At 25.1% G+C, this 16,538-nt stretch overlaps 7 protein-coding genes across 7 annotated transcripts; 2 read left to right on the top strand and 5 right to left on the bottom strand. All coding sequences in view use genetic code 12, as the record gives it.

Annotated features, from left to right (window-relative positions):
* Positions 1-1,483: 1,483 nt before the first annotated feature.
* Positions 1,484-2,848, bottom strand: KGF55_005351 (cleavage polyadenylation factor subunit; the record flags this gene model as incomplete). The annotated part of the gene is made up of 1 exon (XM_051760355.1): positions 1,484-2,848. One exon carries the CDS (start codon positions 2,846-2,848, stop codon positions 1,484-1,486), a length of 1,365 nt encoding a protein of 454 aa, XP_051611893.1.
* Positions 2,849-3,015: 167 nt separating this feature from the next.
* Positions 3,016-6,324, top strand: KGF55_005350 (uncharacterized protein; the record flags this gene model as incomplete). The annotated part of the gene is made up of 1 exon (XM_051760354.1): positions 3,016-6,324. One exon carries the CDS (start codon positions 3,016-3,018, stop codon positions 6,322-6,324), a length of 3,309 nt encoding a protein of 1,102 aa, XP_051611892.1.
* An 87-nt stretch (positions 6,325-6,411) lies between these two features.
* KGF55_005349 (uncharacterized protein) lies at positions 6,412-7,494 on the bottom strand (the record flags this gene model as incomplete). Its single annotated transcript, XM_051760353.1, has 1 exon — positions 6,412-7,494. One exon carries the CDS (start codon positions 7,492-7,494, stop codon positions 6,412-6,414), a length of 1,083 nt encoding a protein of 360 aa, XP_051611891.1.
* A 186-nt stretch (positions 7,495-7,680) lies between these two features.
* TOA2 (transcription initiation factor IIA subunit gamma) lies at positions 7,681-8,067 on the top strand (the record flags this gene model as incomplete). Its single annotated transcript, XM_051760352.1, has 1 exon — positions 7,681-8,067. The coding sequence occupies one exon, from the start codon at positions 7,681-7,683 to the stop codon at positions 8,065-8,067; it is 387 nt and encodes a 128-aa protein (XP_051611890.1).
* Positions 8,068-8,380: 313 nt separating this feature from the next.
* Positions 8,381-9,739, bottom strand: HRT2 (putative methyltransferase; the record flags this gene model as incomplete). Its single annotated transcript, XM_051760351.1, has 1 exon — positions 8,381-9,739. One exon carries the CDS (start codon positions 9,737-9,739, stop codon positions 8,381-8,383), a length of 1,359 nt encoding a protein of 452 aa, XP_051611889.1.
* A 1,124-nt stretch (positions 9,740-10,863) lies between these two features.
* On the bottom strand, positions 10,864-11,621 carry NHP6A (high-mobility group nucleosome-binding protein; the record flags this gene model as incomplete). Its single annotated transcript, XM_051760349.1, has 2 exons — positions 10,864-11,339; positions 11,438-11,621. The coding sequence occupies 2 exons, from the start codon at positions 11,619-11,621 to the stop codon at positions 10,864-10,866; spliced, it is 660 nt and encodes a 219-aa protein (XP_051611888.1).
* Positions 11,622-13,363: 1,742 nt separating this feature from the next.
* KGF55_005345 (uncharacterized protein) lies at positions 13,364-16,538 on the bottom strand (the record flags this gene model as incomplete). Its single annotated transcript, XM_051760348.1, has 1 exon — positions 13,364-16,538. A coding segment is annotated over one exon (3,175 nt), but the record flags the coding sequence as incomplete, so codon positions are not given.

The following is a 16,538-nucleotide window of genomic DNA, read 5'->3' as shown; positions in this document are numbered from 1 at the left end:
GTGAAAAATGTGGTGAGATCATCATAAACACTTTTTGTATACTTTTTTTCATTCAGTTTTTCATTCATGAAACACGAATTCATGACTTTCTAAAAGAAATTTCAATGAAAAATCATTCATTCAAATTGATAGTTTTTGAAAAATAGAAAAAATCAGACGTGGAAAGACTATCTTCAACTTGAATTCAGACATATGCTTGTCTATTTGTCTTTTTGATTGAATCATCCTTTTAATTTATTTTCAAAGCTATCGTAAAATTAATTTCTTGCTTAAATGATTATTAAAATATTTTCTAGAACGTCATGAACATGTTTCAAAAAACTTTATTTTGTCAAAACATAACAACTACTTCATTGTGTTAGTGAAAATTTTAATTTAAATTGCCATTTAAATCAGAATTGCATGAATGGTATTAAAAAAAAGGTTGTCATCAACGGGAAACCCGAGTTCTGACTCGTCATCTAGGTAATCATCATTTAAATAATGGTGAATTTGTGAGATACATACATTAAAGTACATTTTAATTGTCCTGACAGCTCTTTTCAAAACTCTAATTGAAACTTTACTTGAGTTAGTACTAAAACCGAATATTAAAACAACTTGATTTCATAAAATCAGTAACGATGGGTTTCTGAGGCCCACCATAAATGCGTTGTCACTCATAAAATTTTTATCAGTGCCCAGTGCAAAAGTTCCTCATTTGAAAAATCGAATAATTCAAAAGATTAAACATACACTTTAGTGACAGTAGTTAGTATGATATATTCTAATTGAATCTAATAATGAAAAGAATTGAGTTGAATAATAATCAGTGGCGTATTGTGCAAAAACTTATCAATCACAGAATTTCAGCCAGTAATTCCAGCTTTGTTTTTGTTAAATCATCATAAAAATATTCTATTCTTTCACTAATCGAATAATAATTGAACATACATTTTCTTCTTAAAAGTTAGTAACTTTTGATAAACCCAATTACAGTTTGAAACTAGCTCTTTTGCAAATGAAATCAATAATAAGATAGTTTATAAAAAATAAATTTCTAAATCAGTAAACTTGAATAACGTTGTGATCATTCTAATTAATAGTCACATACTCTAGTTTGAATTTTTAATTATTTTTGATCATCCTTATGAAATCTAATTAAAACTATCTCAATATATAGTTGATTCCTGCTTTAAGAACAGTTTCAAAATCTGTTGAATGACTGACTCATACGTTTTAGATTAAGTAATCAATTGTTGAAGTTATAAAATTGTATAGACAACTAATGGAAGTCTATACTTTAATTTGAAAAGAGAAGAGTCGTTATAAATTGTTTACTTTTTTTGAAAATTTTTATAGAGAGAGATGTTTTAAATCGGTACTGTATATAAACACACCTTTAAATAGTCTACTAGTCAATAGAATTATACATCATTCATGATCTCATTTATTACTATACATAGTATACAAGTCGTACCATATTAGTCATTACATATTTATCTTACTTTTGCGGAAAATTGATTGGAGGTATTGGCATTCCAAATGGTGGTGGTGGTATCATTCCCATAGGAAATTGAGGTGGTTGTTGAGGAAATTGTTGTTGTTGTTGTTGTTGTAAATTGTCTTGTTTTTGTTTTTTATTACTTGGTTCACCATCATCTAAACTAGCATCTTCTAATGATCTTTTATTAGGATCTTGCATTCCAATTTCAGATTCTTTAGATTCTATAAATTCTTTCAATTCCTTTTCTAGATTTTCATTTCTAATTAATGAATCAATATAAATATCACTTTTACCACAATTTGGACAATGGAAATCATTTTCTATAAGAGTATTTTCTATTTCAGTTTGATTGTAATTAAAATTTTTTAAATTTTTTAAACTTGAATTATCTTGACAACATGGAGTCATATAAATTGGTGGTTGTAATACTTTTTCATAATTTGTTGATAGCACATCTATAAATTCTGGTTTATTATATTTTTTAACTAATGAAACTAATCTTGAATCATATTCTTGTTTTGATTTCATTGCTGCATTTTGTAATTTTGTTTGATAATTTGTCCATGTTTTTGAATCTGCCATTGCAATTGCATATTCACCTTCTTCAGTTATTAATATTGCATTACCTTCATTATCTATTATATCACCATCATCATTGGTTGAAAATTTAGTTGAATTTTTTTCTACTTCTTCACGAGATATGGTTTTCAAATATGATTTGGGTATACCTGTTGTTCTCATAATTTTTTTACCTTCGAAATTAGGGTCATTATTTGTAGGACAATTTTTTATCCAATGATCCTTTTTACCACATCTATAACATATATATCCAGGTGGAGGTACATCATTTTGATTTGTTCCACTTGTTGTTGAAGTTGGTTTATAATAAATCATTTTATGTTGTGCTAAATCATCTTGAGTTTGAGCCCAAGCATTTGATTGATTTTCAAACATCAATTTTATCCTTTCTTCTTCTGTTGCATTTTCACCTAATTGAGTTGTTGGGATTGCATTAGTAGTTGCAGCTGCAGTGGCATTAGTTGTATTTAAAACTTTTCTATTTATTCTTGGTTTTCCGGTTATATATCTTGAAGCATTATTAAATTTACCCATTCTTGAATTTGCAGGTGATCTTTTAGCTAAAACATAACTTGATCTTGGTATAACATCATTATCTAATTCATATTCTGTTTCTGGTTGTTCTGAATGATATAATTTTAAATTAAAATCAACTCCAGATCCTAATTGATTTTGAGTTATAATTTCTTTCTTTAAATCAAATACACTTATTGCTGTACCATCAAAGTGTATTACACTCTTGTTCTTTTGATGTAGAAATTTATAATATACCACTGAAGACATTTAGTTGTTGTTCTTTTGAAAGTTGTTGATGTTAATGTTGTGTGTTAAACGCAAATATCAATTTCAATTTCTTCTCTCTTTTCAAATTTCAAATTTTAAAACCAAGTTTTGAAAAGTAAACAATATTAATTACAAGATAACAAACCACATACTATAAATAGAAGAATATGGAAGTATCATATTCAAATTCAAATGTTTCTGGGTATTCTTATGATCTACCGACATTAGATGTCAAATTACCATTAAAATATCAATCAACTTCACCATCAACTTCATCATCAATAATAATAAATTCAGATCCTAATGAATATTTTCATCAACAATCATCTACATCTGGTCAATTTTTAACTTTAAATTCAAATCCATTTGTATCATTGATTCTGAGTTCAATTTTTAACGATTTAAAAACCATCTTGATTACACCTATTGATTTCAAACAAAATAGTTTACGAGTTAAATTACAAAATATAAAAATTCATTTACCCAATCCTATTTCATCAATTAATTGTATAAGTATAATTCAAAAAGATCAAAATATATATATAAATTTAATTGATTCAAAATATTTATTTATTACTTTACAATTATCAATTGAAACTTTCATTGAAGGTAGAAATTTAAATTTATCTGATTTCGAAAAATGGGGTCATATATCTGTACCTTATTCTTTTGAAATGAGATCACAACCATATATTTTAAAATCAATTGATGATTTAAGTCTTATTGTTTCGTTGGAAGATGGTGGATTACTTAATTTTTATAGGCATGAACCATTATCAGATATAAAGATTAGAAACTTTAATGAACCTGTTTCAATTTTTAGTGGATTTTTTGCTGGCGATAAAAGAACTGATTTAAATGGAATATCTTCAAATTCAATTGTTGATGTTTTGAAAATAGATCAATTACTTATAACTTTGACTGTAAGTAAAGAATTAAAAATATGGAATACAGAAACTAGTCAATTTTTATCTAAAATATCATTATTTGATAAAAAATCAAGAGACGTTTGGTTAACTACTATACCTACAAAATATTTAAAATTGATAAGTTTGAATGGTGAACATTATATTACTGTCTTGATAACAACTGAAGGTGGAGAATCAAAGAAAAGTAGATTTGCTTTTAAAACTTTTAAATTAGATGGTACCACTTTAAAAGAACAAGGTCAATTTTATATACAACCTGAATTACCTAATACATTGTTATCAACATCAGATGTTTACTTTCATGACTCAACTTTTCAAAACACAATTTGGTTCATACAGGATTATGAAGTTGAATATACAGAAGATGAAAAATTAAATTATCACATACTATGGAAGTCAAATACAACTTCGATTTTAGTTTCATATACAATCAATTTCGTAAATGGATCAATTTTAGAAATTCAAATATCGTCTCCAACTCCACAAGATGATAAAGAATTATCAGCATTTCATGAATCAGATTATTATGAACGTGAAATTTTTGATTCTGGATTTTTCAATGATTTAATAGTTACAACTTCGATTTCAATATTAAGTCAGCATTTAAAAGTTGAAATACCTAAAATTGATACAAATTTAAAAACAACAGCCAATAATTTAATTAATTCCAATTCAGAAACAGATAGTAAATATCTTTGGTTTAAATTATATTCATTATGTAAAGAATTTAAAAAATTAAGTAATGAAGTTTTAGCTATTACAATATTTGGTAAAAAGTATATTACATTAAATTCAAATGGATTTGGTGTTTTTAGACATTCTCATTATTTTGAATCTTTTGTTTATAAAAATTTATCAAGTCCAGATGGAGAATTAATTAAAATATTTGATAAATTCAGTGCTACATTATCTTCGAAATCATATCATAAATTATACAACACTATACTTTCATTTCAAAAAGAATTAAATTCTGATTATGTTAATGATCTTTTTAAAACATTTATTGATAATAAATTAAGTAATGAAGAAATTAATTTAATTTTAATTGATTTAAGTAAGATTCCAAATGTTTTAGAAATTATTCAATCATTAGTTACAATTGGAGATTATCAATTAATTAATGAACTTGAATCATATCATCAATTAGGTAAATTTTTTCAATATTCTACTTTTATTACATTTAAAAATATTATTCAACAACATACAACAATTTTATTAAATTTAATTATATTATTTTTAATTTGTGAAGTTAATGATGAAATTTTGAAATTATTAAATAATGTTGTTAATATAATTCAAAAATATGATATTTTTAGATTTATATTGAATACAAATTTCACAACAGATTCAAATAATAATAAAATTAAAGGTTTAAGTGATATAAATAATTCATTATTTTGGTCAGCAATAGTTGATAAAAATATAAATTTAAAACAATTAATTAATACTTCACAAACAAATGATGCTTTTGATTGTTTATATAATGATATTTTATCAAAAGATAATTTTATAATTGATTCAGTAGTACAATTGATAAATCAAGGTGAAGGAATATATTTGAAAAAATATTTTGTTGACAAATTATCTAAAACAAATGTTGAAGAATTATTTTTAATTGGTATTATATCATTACTTAACAAAGAACCACAAACATTTTTCAACATATTTTTAGATTTTGAAAAATTTGAAAATATAAATATAAAATTAATTTATGATTTAAAAAAAAATGAAAATTTAAGACCTTTATTAATTATATTATCTGATTATCCAACTAAATCAGATTATTATCATGAATTATCTAAAATTTTATTAACTCAATTATCAAATAAAAATTCAATTAGTTTAAATAACCAGCTTATTGAAATTTCATTAAAATTTGAAAAATTAGCTATTGAAAATACAGAAGATGATGAAAAAAAACAAGAATATAATTTAAATATTTTCCAAAATTCTTTAAATATATCAGATTATGAATTGGTAAAAGAATCATTAAATAACCTACAAAATTATTCACATATAAAAAATTTATTTAAACAATTTATAACAAAATTAATTCATGAACATAAATATAAAATTTTATTTCCACTCGAAAATTCAAATAATAAATTATTTTTAAAAAATTTTAAACTTATTGATTCTATATTAAATCAAATTGCAAATGATTCATCATTAAATCAATCTTTAAAAATTTATGAAATTTTATTTTCTTGGAGAAATTTTGGTAACTCAGCTAGTGTTAAAGAATTTGAATTGGGAGAGGGAGATAAAAGAGGATCATGTGAAGCTTTATATCAATTTATATGGAGATATAAAAATGAATTTCAATTTAAACTTCAATTTGAAAATCAATTTAATGATCAAGACCAAAGTAATGATAAATTGAAATTAAAAATTTTAGAACTTTATATTATAATTTTAAATGTTTTAAAAACTTTTAATAATAAAACTGATCAATGGATTTTAGTTCAAAAAAATGAATCAAGAGAAATTATTAATATAAATAATTTACAAACTGAATATTTTGAATGGTTAAAAGAAATAGATTAAGTAATAATGTAAAGTCGTGATATGTCATGTTGTATAAATACATAAACAATAAAGCTTTTTGTCATTTCTTTCATGTAACTAATATAATTAACCAATATTAGCACCCATATTTCCTGCACCTTTTGGATTTTCATCTTTCCAATCATCCCATTTTCTTTTTTCTAATTGAGCATCATCATCTTCATCACTTTCATAATTTTCATCATCCTTGATAGGATCCCTAACTTCTGGTTTCATCAATTTACCATTTGCTAATTCATAATCTAAATATTCTTCTACTGTCATTGAAGGTAATACTTGTCCAGTACCAAATACTCTGTTTTTTAATTTTTCTTTTGTTGTTATTGTGAATGGTTGTAATATTCTACCTTGTTTTGATATTAAATTTGATATATTTGTTTTTGATTGAGTAGGTAGTTTCTCAACTCTTGTTGTAAAACCTGCTGGATCATTATTTGTTATTGGTTTTGATCGGCTATCTTCTTCATTTATTTCTTCTATTTTATTAATTGGTTTATTTTTTAGTACTTGAATTTCCATATTTAATAAATCAATTAATTCAAAAGATTTTAATAAATTAAATTGTAGTTGATTAATATATATTGATCTTTTAGTATCTTCATCAATTTTTGAATTCAGTTCATTATCATTATCATTATCAATTTCTTTTAAAAATTCAATTTTTTCTTTTAATTGTTGTTCTTTTTTAAAATTTTCAATCTTTTCTTGTCTTTTTAATTGTGGTGATAATGCAAAAGGTTCTCCTTCATCAATTAATTTTAATTTTGTCTCTTGATCTTTAGTTAATAATTGATAATTTTTCAAATTTGTTAAAAATTCAATAAGATATGATTTACTTATGTTCAAATAGTCTGGCTTATTATCAATTGATATATTATTGTTTCTTATCAACAGTCTTGAATATAATTGTGATAAATAAAACCATATATTTAAATATGGAATATAATTTGTTGATAATTCTTTTAATTCTTCATTATCACTAAATAATGATAATTGATTTATAATTTTTAATATTAATTCAAATTCTTTTATTAAGTTTTGTAATGATGTTTGAAATTCAATTGAATCTTGTCTACCTGTTGATTCTAGAAGTTCATCATATTGTTTGCATGCTATTTTAAATCTTTCTGATACTGTTAATTGATCCATTGATGATGAGTTGGTTAAATAAATTTGCAATCAATTGTAAAAGAATTAAACAGAAAAATAAAAATATCAAATTTTGTATCACATAATCTTATCAACACTCTTTATCTACATTCTTATCAAACAACCAAACCATTAACCACCAAACACTTCAATTCATCAACATATATCCTACTATATTAATCCATAATGAGTGCACCAGCATATTACGAACTATATAGAAGATCAACAATAGGAGTAACATTAGCAGATGCATTAGATACATTAATATCAGATGAAAAAATTCAACCACAATTAGCAAATAGAATTTTAAATAATTTTGATAGAATTATATCCGAAAATTTAAAAAATGAAAATAATATAGCAAAATCAAAATTAGTTTTTAAAGGTGATTTAGATACTTATAGATTTTGTGATGATGTTTGGACTTTTATAATCAAGAATGTATTAATAAAATTAAATGATATAAGTCCTAATAGTTCTGGTAGTGGTGGGAATAATGATAATGAAATGGAAATTAATGTTGATAAATTTAAAATTGTTGCTTGTAATTCAAGAAAAGCTGGTGAAAGTTGATTTTAAAACACAGTGTTTGATTGTGAGAGGATTTTAGTGATGATTAATAGTATTGGATTTATCAAGATGTCATGATACGTGTTGAATCTGCAATTTACAGTTTGTGTAGTGTTTGATCATGAGAGGGTGATGACATATAGTATTGGATTAGTCACGATATCATAAATCTAGATATATATGGAATATATAATTTACAACTGGGGATTTTAAAAGAGGTCATAATTTAATCAGTCATTAGTAATATTTATCATACTCTATATATCTATTTATCTATCTCATTGTTTTGGTCTCTATCATTTTTTATCTCTATAATTTATGATTTATTATATGAAATAACAGCCCATTTCCCACTTGAACTCCAAAATTTTCCTTCATTACCTAATTCTTCATAAGTTTTAATTAATTGTTCATTTAATCCTTCAGGTAATCCAACAACAACATCAGCTTTACAAGTACGTAATGATAATATAGGTAAATCCGTTTCTGCAAGTTGTTGAATTGATTCTTTAAAAGTTGTTGTTTTGGGCCATTGTAAATCACCAGTTAATTTTCTATAATTTAAATCACCTTTAAATATAACTAGGTTAGAATTTTTTAAATCATTATATAGTTCTGGAAATTCTGGTATATACCAATAATTATAATCTAATGTCCAAAAAGGATTAGATTCTATGATAATTTGTTTACCAGTTACATAATTTTCAATTTTTTCAAAAACTAAAGTTATAGATTCTGAATCATTTTTATAAATTTCTGGAAAAAATTGCGAATCTTTTAATTGATTAATTAAATCATAAAAATCTTTTATCATTGAATCACTTACAAACCATGGAATTTCTTTAAAATGTAAAATAATTTTTGAAGTTAGGCCCGAATCTAATAAAAATAAACTTAATATTAAATCTGCAAATAATTCAAATCCTGAATTATCTAATACAATATCAATTCTTTTTGAATCATCAATTAAAGTAATTGAATCCCATGCTTGTTTTATATCATTAACAATAATTTTTTCTTCATTTTTTTTACGAACTTCTTCACCTTGAACAGATTTAATTTCATCTAAACTTATATCACCAGCTAATAATGATAAATCTGTAGCATTTCCCCATAATGAAATATCAATAAATTCTTTAAATAATAAATATAAACTTTCTTGATCTATCTTGGATAATTGATTATTTAATGATTTATAACGTTTACATAATTCTAATACTCCTGTTTCTGATTGTTTAAAAGTTTTTGTCTTGAGTCTTTCAAATATATCAAATTTTGACCAATATTCTGATTCAGTGAGGATAAAGAAGTTATGAATATATTGATATAAATAACATTCTAAATATAACCAAGGACCAGTTTGCCATGTAACTAATTTTTGTTGATTCAATTTCTTTAAACTTTTATTAAAATGTTCTAGATCAGGGTTAGCTTTTAACTCTATATCATTAAATTCTCTAACTTTTGAATCATTTTTAAAATCTTCTAGCAACTGTTTTAATTGATTTTTAATTTTTAAACCTGATTCTTTTATATCATTAGAAGTTTCTTCATCAATTGTTAATTGAATATCATTAATTGCAGTTTCTATTATTTTGGGCCATCTCTTATGTACCGTAGCATATGCAAATGAATTTTTATCATCATTATAATATGGTGGTGGTAATTGTGACATTCTCAATTTAATGCATTAGTTCTATTAAAGTGGTTGCTAAAATGAACTTTTTGGTTGTAAAAAAAAATAAAGGATTGAGATTTTAATTCTTCTGAAAAACAGGACGAAAGGTTGATGATCTACCAAACATTTTTCCACAACATTTTAAAGGAAAATCATCAATTACTTCAAAGACCTTATTCTAAAATCCCCATTATAACTTGTTTGGAATGAGGTGTTTGAAGTAACTGATGATTTCCAAAACTTAAAAAATTCAAAAATCTAAAGATTTGATAAATTTTACAATTCAAAGCAGAATGAGAGAATAGTTTTAGAACTAATGATTGCAGGAACAGTGTGAATGCTTAAAGAACATTTCATATAATAAGTAGCAACTTCTTAAACATTGTCATGAAACATATGATGAAAACTGGCAACATTAAGCCTTGTTTTGAACAACTCAAGCACAAGATTAAAGATTAAGATACAACATGTTGAAAATCAAAAATCATTCTACTTTTGCAAGTCAACAATTTATAATTTTTCACCCACGTATTCTTCAAAAATCGATGATTATTACCGATCAAACTGTCTAATTTTGATTTGTATTAATTGTCGATTTTTTTATTATTGAGATTAATTGATCTATCTTATTTGATCTGGCAAAGCTGTAATTTATTATAGATTCGTAAGCATCGATATTCAATTGAGAATGAATAAACCAATGGTGATATATCAAGAAAGGGTTTCCAACTTATATTATTTGAGCCGTATTTTTCCTAAGAAGAACCTCTTTGGTGATTATCCATTTAATCAACCAATATTAGAGTAGTCAGACGTAATACTTCAATTAAGAGTAATCATTTATTAGTAAGCTAACAAAAAATAAGATATATAAAAAAAATTAATACAAAAATATTTGATTAAAACCTGGAATTTAACGAACCAACATGAAAAATCAAGTTAAAATTAACAACAACTTCTAAAATAATGAATGAATAGTAATAATAATAACAAAAATTAATAATAAAATAATAAAAAATAATAGATTAATAAAACATGTAATTAGTTTCTCTTTTTGCTCTAACAATTTATCAATTAAAAAAAAACAATAACCACCAAGTTAGTTAAATAAAATACTCAAACTACATCCAATGTTGTTGAAATGTAGAATTATCATAAAAATCATTTGGATTTTGTTGATTAGTTGAAGATGATGATGAAGATTGATTTGGATTTTGATTAGGATTTTGTTGATTTTGTTGATTTGGTTGTTGAGTTTGATTTGGATTTAAATTAGTTTGAGTAAATTGTTGATTTGGATAAAATTGTTGATATTGTTGTTGATGAGGTAATTGATTTTGAAATTGATAAGGATATTGTTGTTGAGGTGGTACAAATGATTGAGGTTGATGTGGTTGTTGTTGATATTGTTGAGAAATTTGTTGAGGAGGAATTGAAGTAGTAGATGAAAGAGGTTGTTGTTGATGAATTTGTGGTGCTTGTTGTTGTTGTTGTTGTTGTATTTGAGGTGGTTGTTGTATTTGTGGTTGTTGTTTTGGTTGTTGTTTTAAATTAGAAGTTGTTGTTGTTGATTTTTGGTTTTGTGTATTTGTTGATTCTAAACTGAGTTTTTTTTTGCATATTCAGCTTTTTCTTTTTCATATCTTTTTTTATCAGTTTCTGCTTTATTTTCATAAGGAATTTTTTCTTCTGGACTTAAAGCTTTCCATTTATCACCTAAAGCTTTACCAACTTGTCCAAAAGTTATACCTGGATTTTCAGCTCTTACAATATCTCTATTTTCATTTGCAAAAAACATATAAGCAGATAAAGATCTTTTTGGAGCATCTGGATCTTTCTTTTTTCTTGAAGCTTTTCTTTTTTCACCTGGAGCAGACATATTTATAAACCTTGCAAAGTTAGTAAAATGTAAATTGAAAGTGAAAAGTAAAACCAAAAATATAAATCAAAACTGAAAAAAAGTATAAAAGAAAAAAGTATTATTAATCAATTCACTTGAATTCCAATATTATATATGAAAACAAATTTCTTTAAAGTCACAACAAATCAATCAATTATTATTATTATGGAAGATAGTTAACTTTTCGTGTTTTGTGTATTTGTTTATACTTCGTGAAATTTATCTTTTTTCTGCTGGTGAGTTGGTAGCATGTTGAGGGTAGTGCTAGTTGAATCAAAACATTTTGTTATGGAGAGAGAAAATATGAAATTTGAATTTTCCCACTTTTTTTAAAAATCCCCTAAATTTTTTTGGTTGTCAAAATAATTTCATAAATTTGAATTCAACTTTCTAATGGCAATTGAAATTGAGCTGATTGATGTTGAATTGATTTGAATTGATTTGTTGTGACTTTCCAATTGAAATTCCCCTTAAGCGGTTGTTACAATTGTAATTTTCTCTCCCCAATTCTGAAACCCCTACTTGATTATACTTCAATTGATTATCATTCTGAAATTGTTTGAATCTCCATTTTGATTGTTGTAGTTTGTATATTCAATTGATTGTTATTCTTTGATAGTAATATCTATATTGAATTTTAATTTGTGTCTTAGTTGATTCAATTTATACTTTTTTCAAATTTAAAAAAAATTTATAGTGGTACTAATATTATTATTATTGTATGGTAATACTAATAGTTATTATGTGTACATACTTTAAATAATTGGTTTATACTATGGTTGTAATAGATAAAAAGTAGTAACAAACAAAAAAATTTGTATGGTAAAAAAATTAGGTGAGAATTTATATATATATATTTTATTAGTAGCATAGTAATATAGTATAGTAGTATATTATATATAGTGTAGTACTACCAATTGTTTTAGTGTGCGATAGTACTAAAAAAACTTAATATATACAAATTTACTATGTGTATACTTTATTTATATATTTTACTATAATAGTAAATAAATTATCCCTATTTGTGTGTATTACATAATACATGCTACTAATATTATGTAATACATACTAAATATCTACATAGTTAATTATGCTACCAGTCTTAACACGCAAAATTAGATATTAGATAGACACTCCCCTCAATAAATATAATTGCTGGATGTTTCATGTTAAATTGTATGGTAGTTGAAAAATGTTCAACACCAGCCGTTCAAAATGACAATTCTTAAACTACTAATTTGTTTAAATACAATTAAGGTTACTTTCATTTGAACAAGCACTGACTATCCTTTCAACTCATGCTCTATATTTCAGTTTTTTTCCCCAAACTTATGATATTTAATATCTTTAATACTTCTTTTTCCAAAAAATGAGTAAAATTGCCGCAAAAAATTATCAAAAAAAAATATTGTAAAACAACCAACAAACAAACAACGAACTACTTACTCAATTTCACGAGAGCTAATCTCTACTGCCTACTCTACATGTAATAAAAATTATCATAAAATACAAACATATTTAAATTAACTTAAAACAAAATACAAAAATATATAAACTTAATAAATCATAAAAAAAAACAAAATAAACCATAAAATAATTTTAAAAATATAAATGATAATACCATATAAAAAATTGAATATAAAAATTAATATTGATAAGAAATAGGTTTTATAATCATCGAGATTAACCTTATTACTTTTGATTTCGAAATTTTTCTGCTCTTACATCATAAGAACAACTAATAATAATGTAATTAAACTTGAAGGAATTAATGAATTGAAATTATTTGATCCTTTACCTTCATAAGTTATAGAATTGAATTCTTCTTCTTCTTGTTCTTGATTTGGAATTTGATTTTCAACTTGACCTCCAACTTGATTTTGATTTTGAGAAAGTAACAACGATGATGATGATGAACTTGATGAAATTGGTGAAATTGATGATGAAATTTGATCAATTGTAGTTGAATCTATACTTGATTTAGTACTATGATTATTGGCTTTCTCATCAGCATCAATTATTTCAGTTTCAACACTAGTATTTAAAATTTTACTATATTTACATTCATTTTTGTCACATTCAACATTTGTAAATTCTGAAATTAATGAAGTTTGACATGATGAATTACATGATGTTATTGTTATAATTTCAATTAATTTACTTGTTATTGTTGTATCAATTAAATCATCAATTGAAATAGTAGTTAATGATGAAGTAATTGAATTACTAGATTTTGAATTTATTTCATATGATTCAGCTGCTTTTATACTAACAATATCAACAACAGCTTCGGCAGTTTGACTAAATTGATCATTTTCAGATAAAGTGGTTGTAGTTTTTTCAATTTCTTCAATTAATTCAGTTTCTTCAATTCCCAAACTAGTTTCAGTGACTTCCATTGGTTTTAATTCAGTATTTATACCTTCAATAATTAAGCTATTACTACTGTTCCAATAAACTATTGATGAATAAATTAAAGTTTCTTCAATTGTTAATGAATCCTCTTTAAATTCAGTTTCTAGTGAAATTTTTTCAGTTACTGTTTCTAAATTCAATTGTTGATCATCAGTTTCAATTGATGCTGTAGTTGATTCTATTAATATTTCTTTTGATTCATCTTCAATTAATGTTTCTTTTGATTCATTTTCAATTGATGTTTCTTCACTTAATTCTGTTTCAATAACTGTAGGTTCAATTGATAATGATCTTCCAGATTCAATTTCTGTTAATGATGTGTCAACTGATTCAAGTTCTTCAACAAATTCTGTTTCAATTGCATTACTTTCAGTTGTTGATCCTTCTGTTGTTTCAATTTCTTCAATTACATTAATTTCAGTTGAAGATTCTTCAGTTGATTCTGTTTCAATCGCATTAACTTCTATTAATACTTCTTCAATGGATTCTGTTACAAATACATTAACTTCAGTTGCTGTTACTTCATTTACTACCTCTACCTCTGTTTCAATTGGTATACTTTCGGTTATCATTCTACCACTTGATTCATCAGTTGGTTCCTCATTGAAAATTGAAGTTTCAAGTGCTTCTGTTTCAGATTCAGTAATATACATTTCCATACTTTCAATTTCACTTTGTTCAGTAACTTCTCCAACAACATTTGAGCTTTCTGTTATTACATCAATTTCAGTTGTTACAATATTAATACTTTCAGTAGTTGATGGATCTTCAGGAGCAATAGATTCAATATTAATTTCAAGATATGCACAAGTTTGACCAAAGTTAACTTTAATATAATACCCAATTTCAGCAGGACAAGCATATAATGAAACTTCTTCAGCATCACGTTTTTTCAAGCTATTATTAAAATCATAATCCAAACTTAAAATTTCATTTTCATATGACCAACCACCAGTTGCATTTTCAAATTCAACTAATATTAATTCACCTTGTGTACCAATTTTTATATAACCAAAATTTGGAACTCTTAATATATCACCTAATATTTCAAATGTTATTGGTTCACCATCCATTAATTTTATATGAGTACCATTTGATGTAAAAGTTTCAATTTGTTCTTCAAATTCTGTAGTTACTATAAATATATCATCTGGTACAATCATTTCTAATGTTTCAATTGGTTCTTTATCATTTTGAAATTGTGCAGTTGATGAATCATTATTCAATGTTGTTGATTCAATACTAGATAATGTTGATTCAGAAAGGTCAGTAGTAATAATCTCTGACGTTTCAATTTGTGATTCTGATGTTGATTCAGAAATCTCAGTAATAATAGTCTCAAAAGTTTCAATTTGTGATTCTGATGTAGATGATTCAATATTAGATGATGTTGATTCAGAAATCTCAGTAATAATAGTCTCAAAAGTTTCAATTTGTGATTCTGATGTTGATGACTCAATATTAGATGAGGTTAATTCCGAAATCTCAGTAATAATAGTTTCTGAAGTTTCAGTTTGTAATTCTGATACATATGTTGATGCAGATGTAATCCATTCTCCTTCTTCATTAACTGATGCATATACAATATGAGTAGCTTGTTCAAAATCATCGTTAATAGTATAAGTGCTAGTGTACGACGATAATATATCTGTAGTAGTAAACCACCAATTCTCTTCATCGGATGTAACTCTAACAATACCAGTATATTCTCCATCTGGTCCATCTGTAGTAATAGTATATCGAGCTTCAACGGGATCTGCTAAAATTGATGTCAAATAGTACATTCCATATTCACCATAGTTATATCCAACAACTTCTGCATCTTTAGTTTGAGCAAAACCATCAATTTCAGTTACAATTCTTTCAGTAAATGTAGTACGCTCTCCAGCTTCTTCAAATGTAGCACTAGCCCATGCTCCAGCCTCGTTGGTTGATTTTTCAAATAATCCAGTAACTGTAACTTCGTCATCATCAATATTGGTTGTGTAAGTAGTTAATCTAGTTTGTGATTCTGGAGTATGAGTTGATGTAGATGTGATCCATTCTCCTTCTTCATTAACTGATGCATATACAATATGAGTAGCTTGTTCAAAATCATCATTAATGGTATATGTGCTAGTGTATGATGATATTATATCTGTGGTTGTGAACCACCAATTTTCTTCATCTGATGTAACTCTAACAATACCTGTATATTCTCCATCTGGTCCATCTGTAGTAATAGTATATCTAGCTTCAACTGGATCTGCTAATATTGATGTCAAATAATACATTCCATATTCACCATAATCATATCCAACAACTTCTGCATCTTTAGTTTGAGCAATACCATCAATTTCAGTAACTATTCTTTCAGTAAACGTAGTACGTTCACCAGCCTCTTCAAATGTAGCACTAGCCCATGCTCCAGCTTCGTTAGTAGATTTTTCAAATAATCCAGTAACTGTAACTTCGTCATCATCAATATTGGTTGTGTAAGTA

The sequence above is a fragment of the Candida pseudojiufengensis genome, assembly GCF_024610245.1.
Source record: "Candida pseudojiufengensis strain CBS 10847 chromosome Unknown scaffold24, whole genome shotgun sequence".
NCBI classification, from domain to species: domain Eukaryota; kingdom Fungi; phylum Ascomycota; class Pichiomycetes; order Serinales; family Debaryomycetaceae; genus Lodderomyces; species Lodderomyces pseudojiufengensis.
This window is presented reverse-complemented; position numbering and strand designations above follow the sequence as displayed.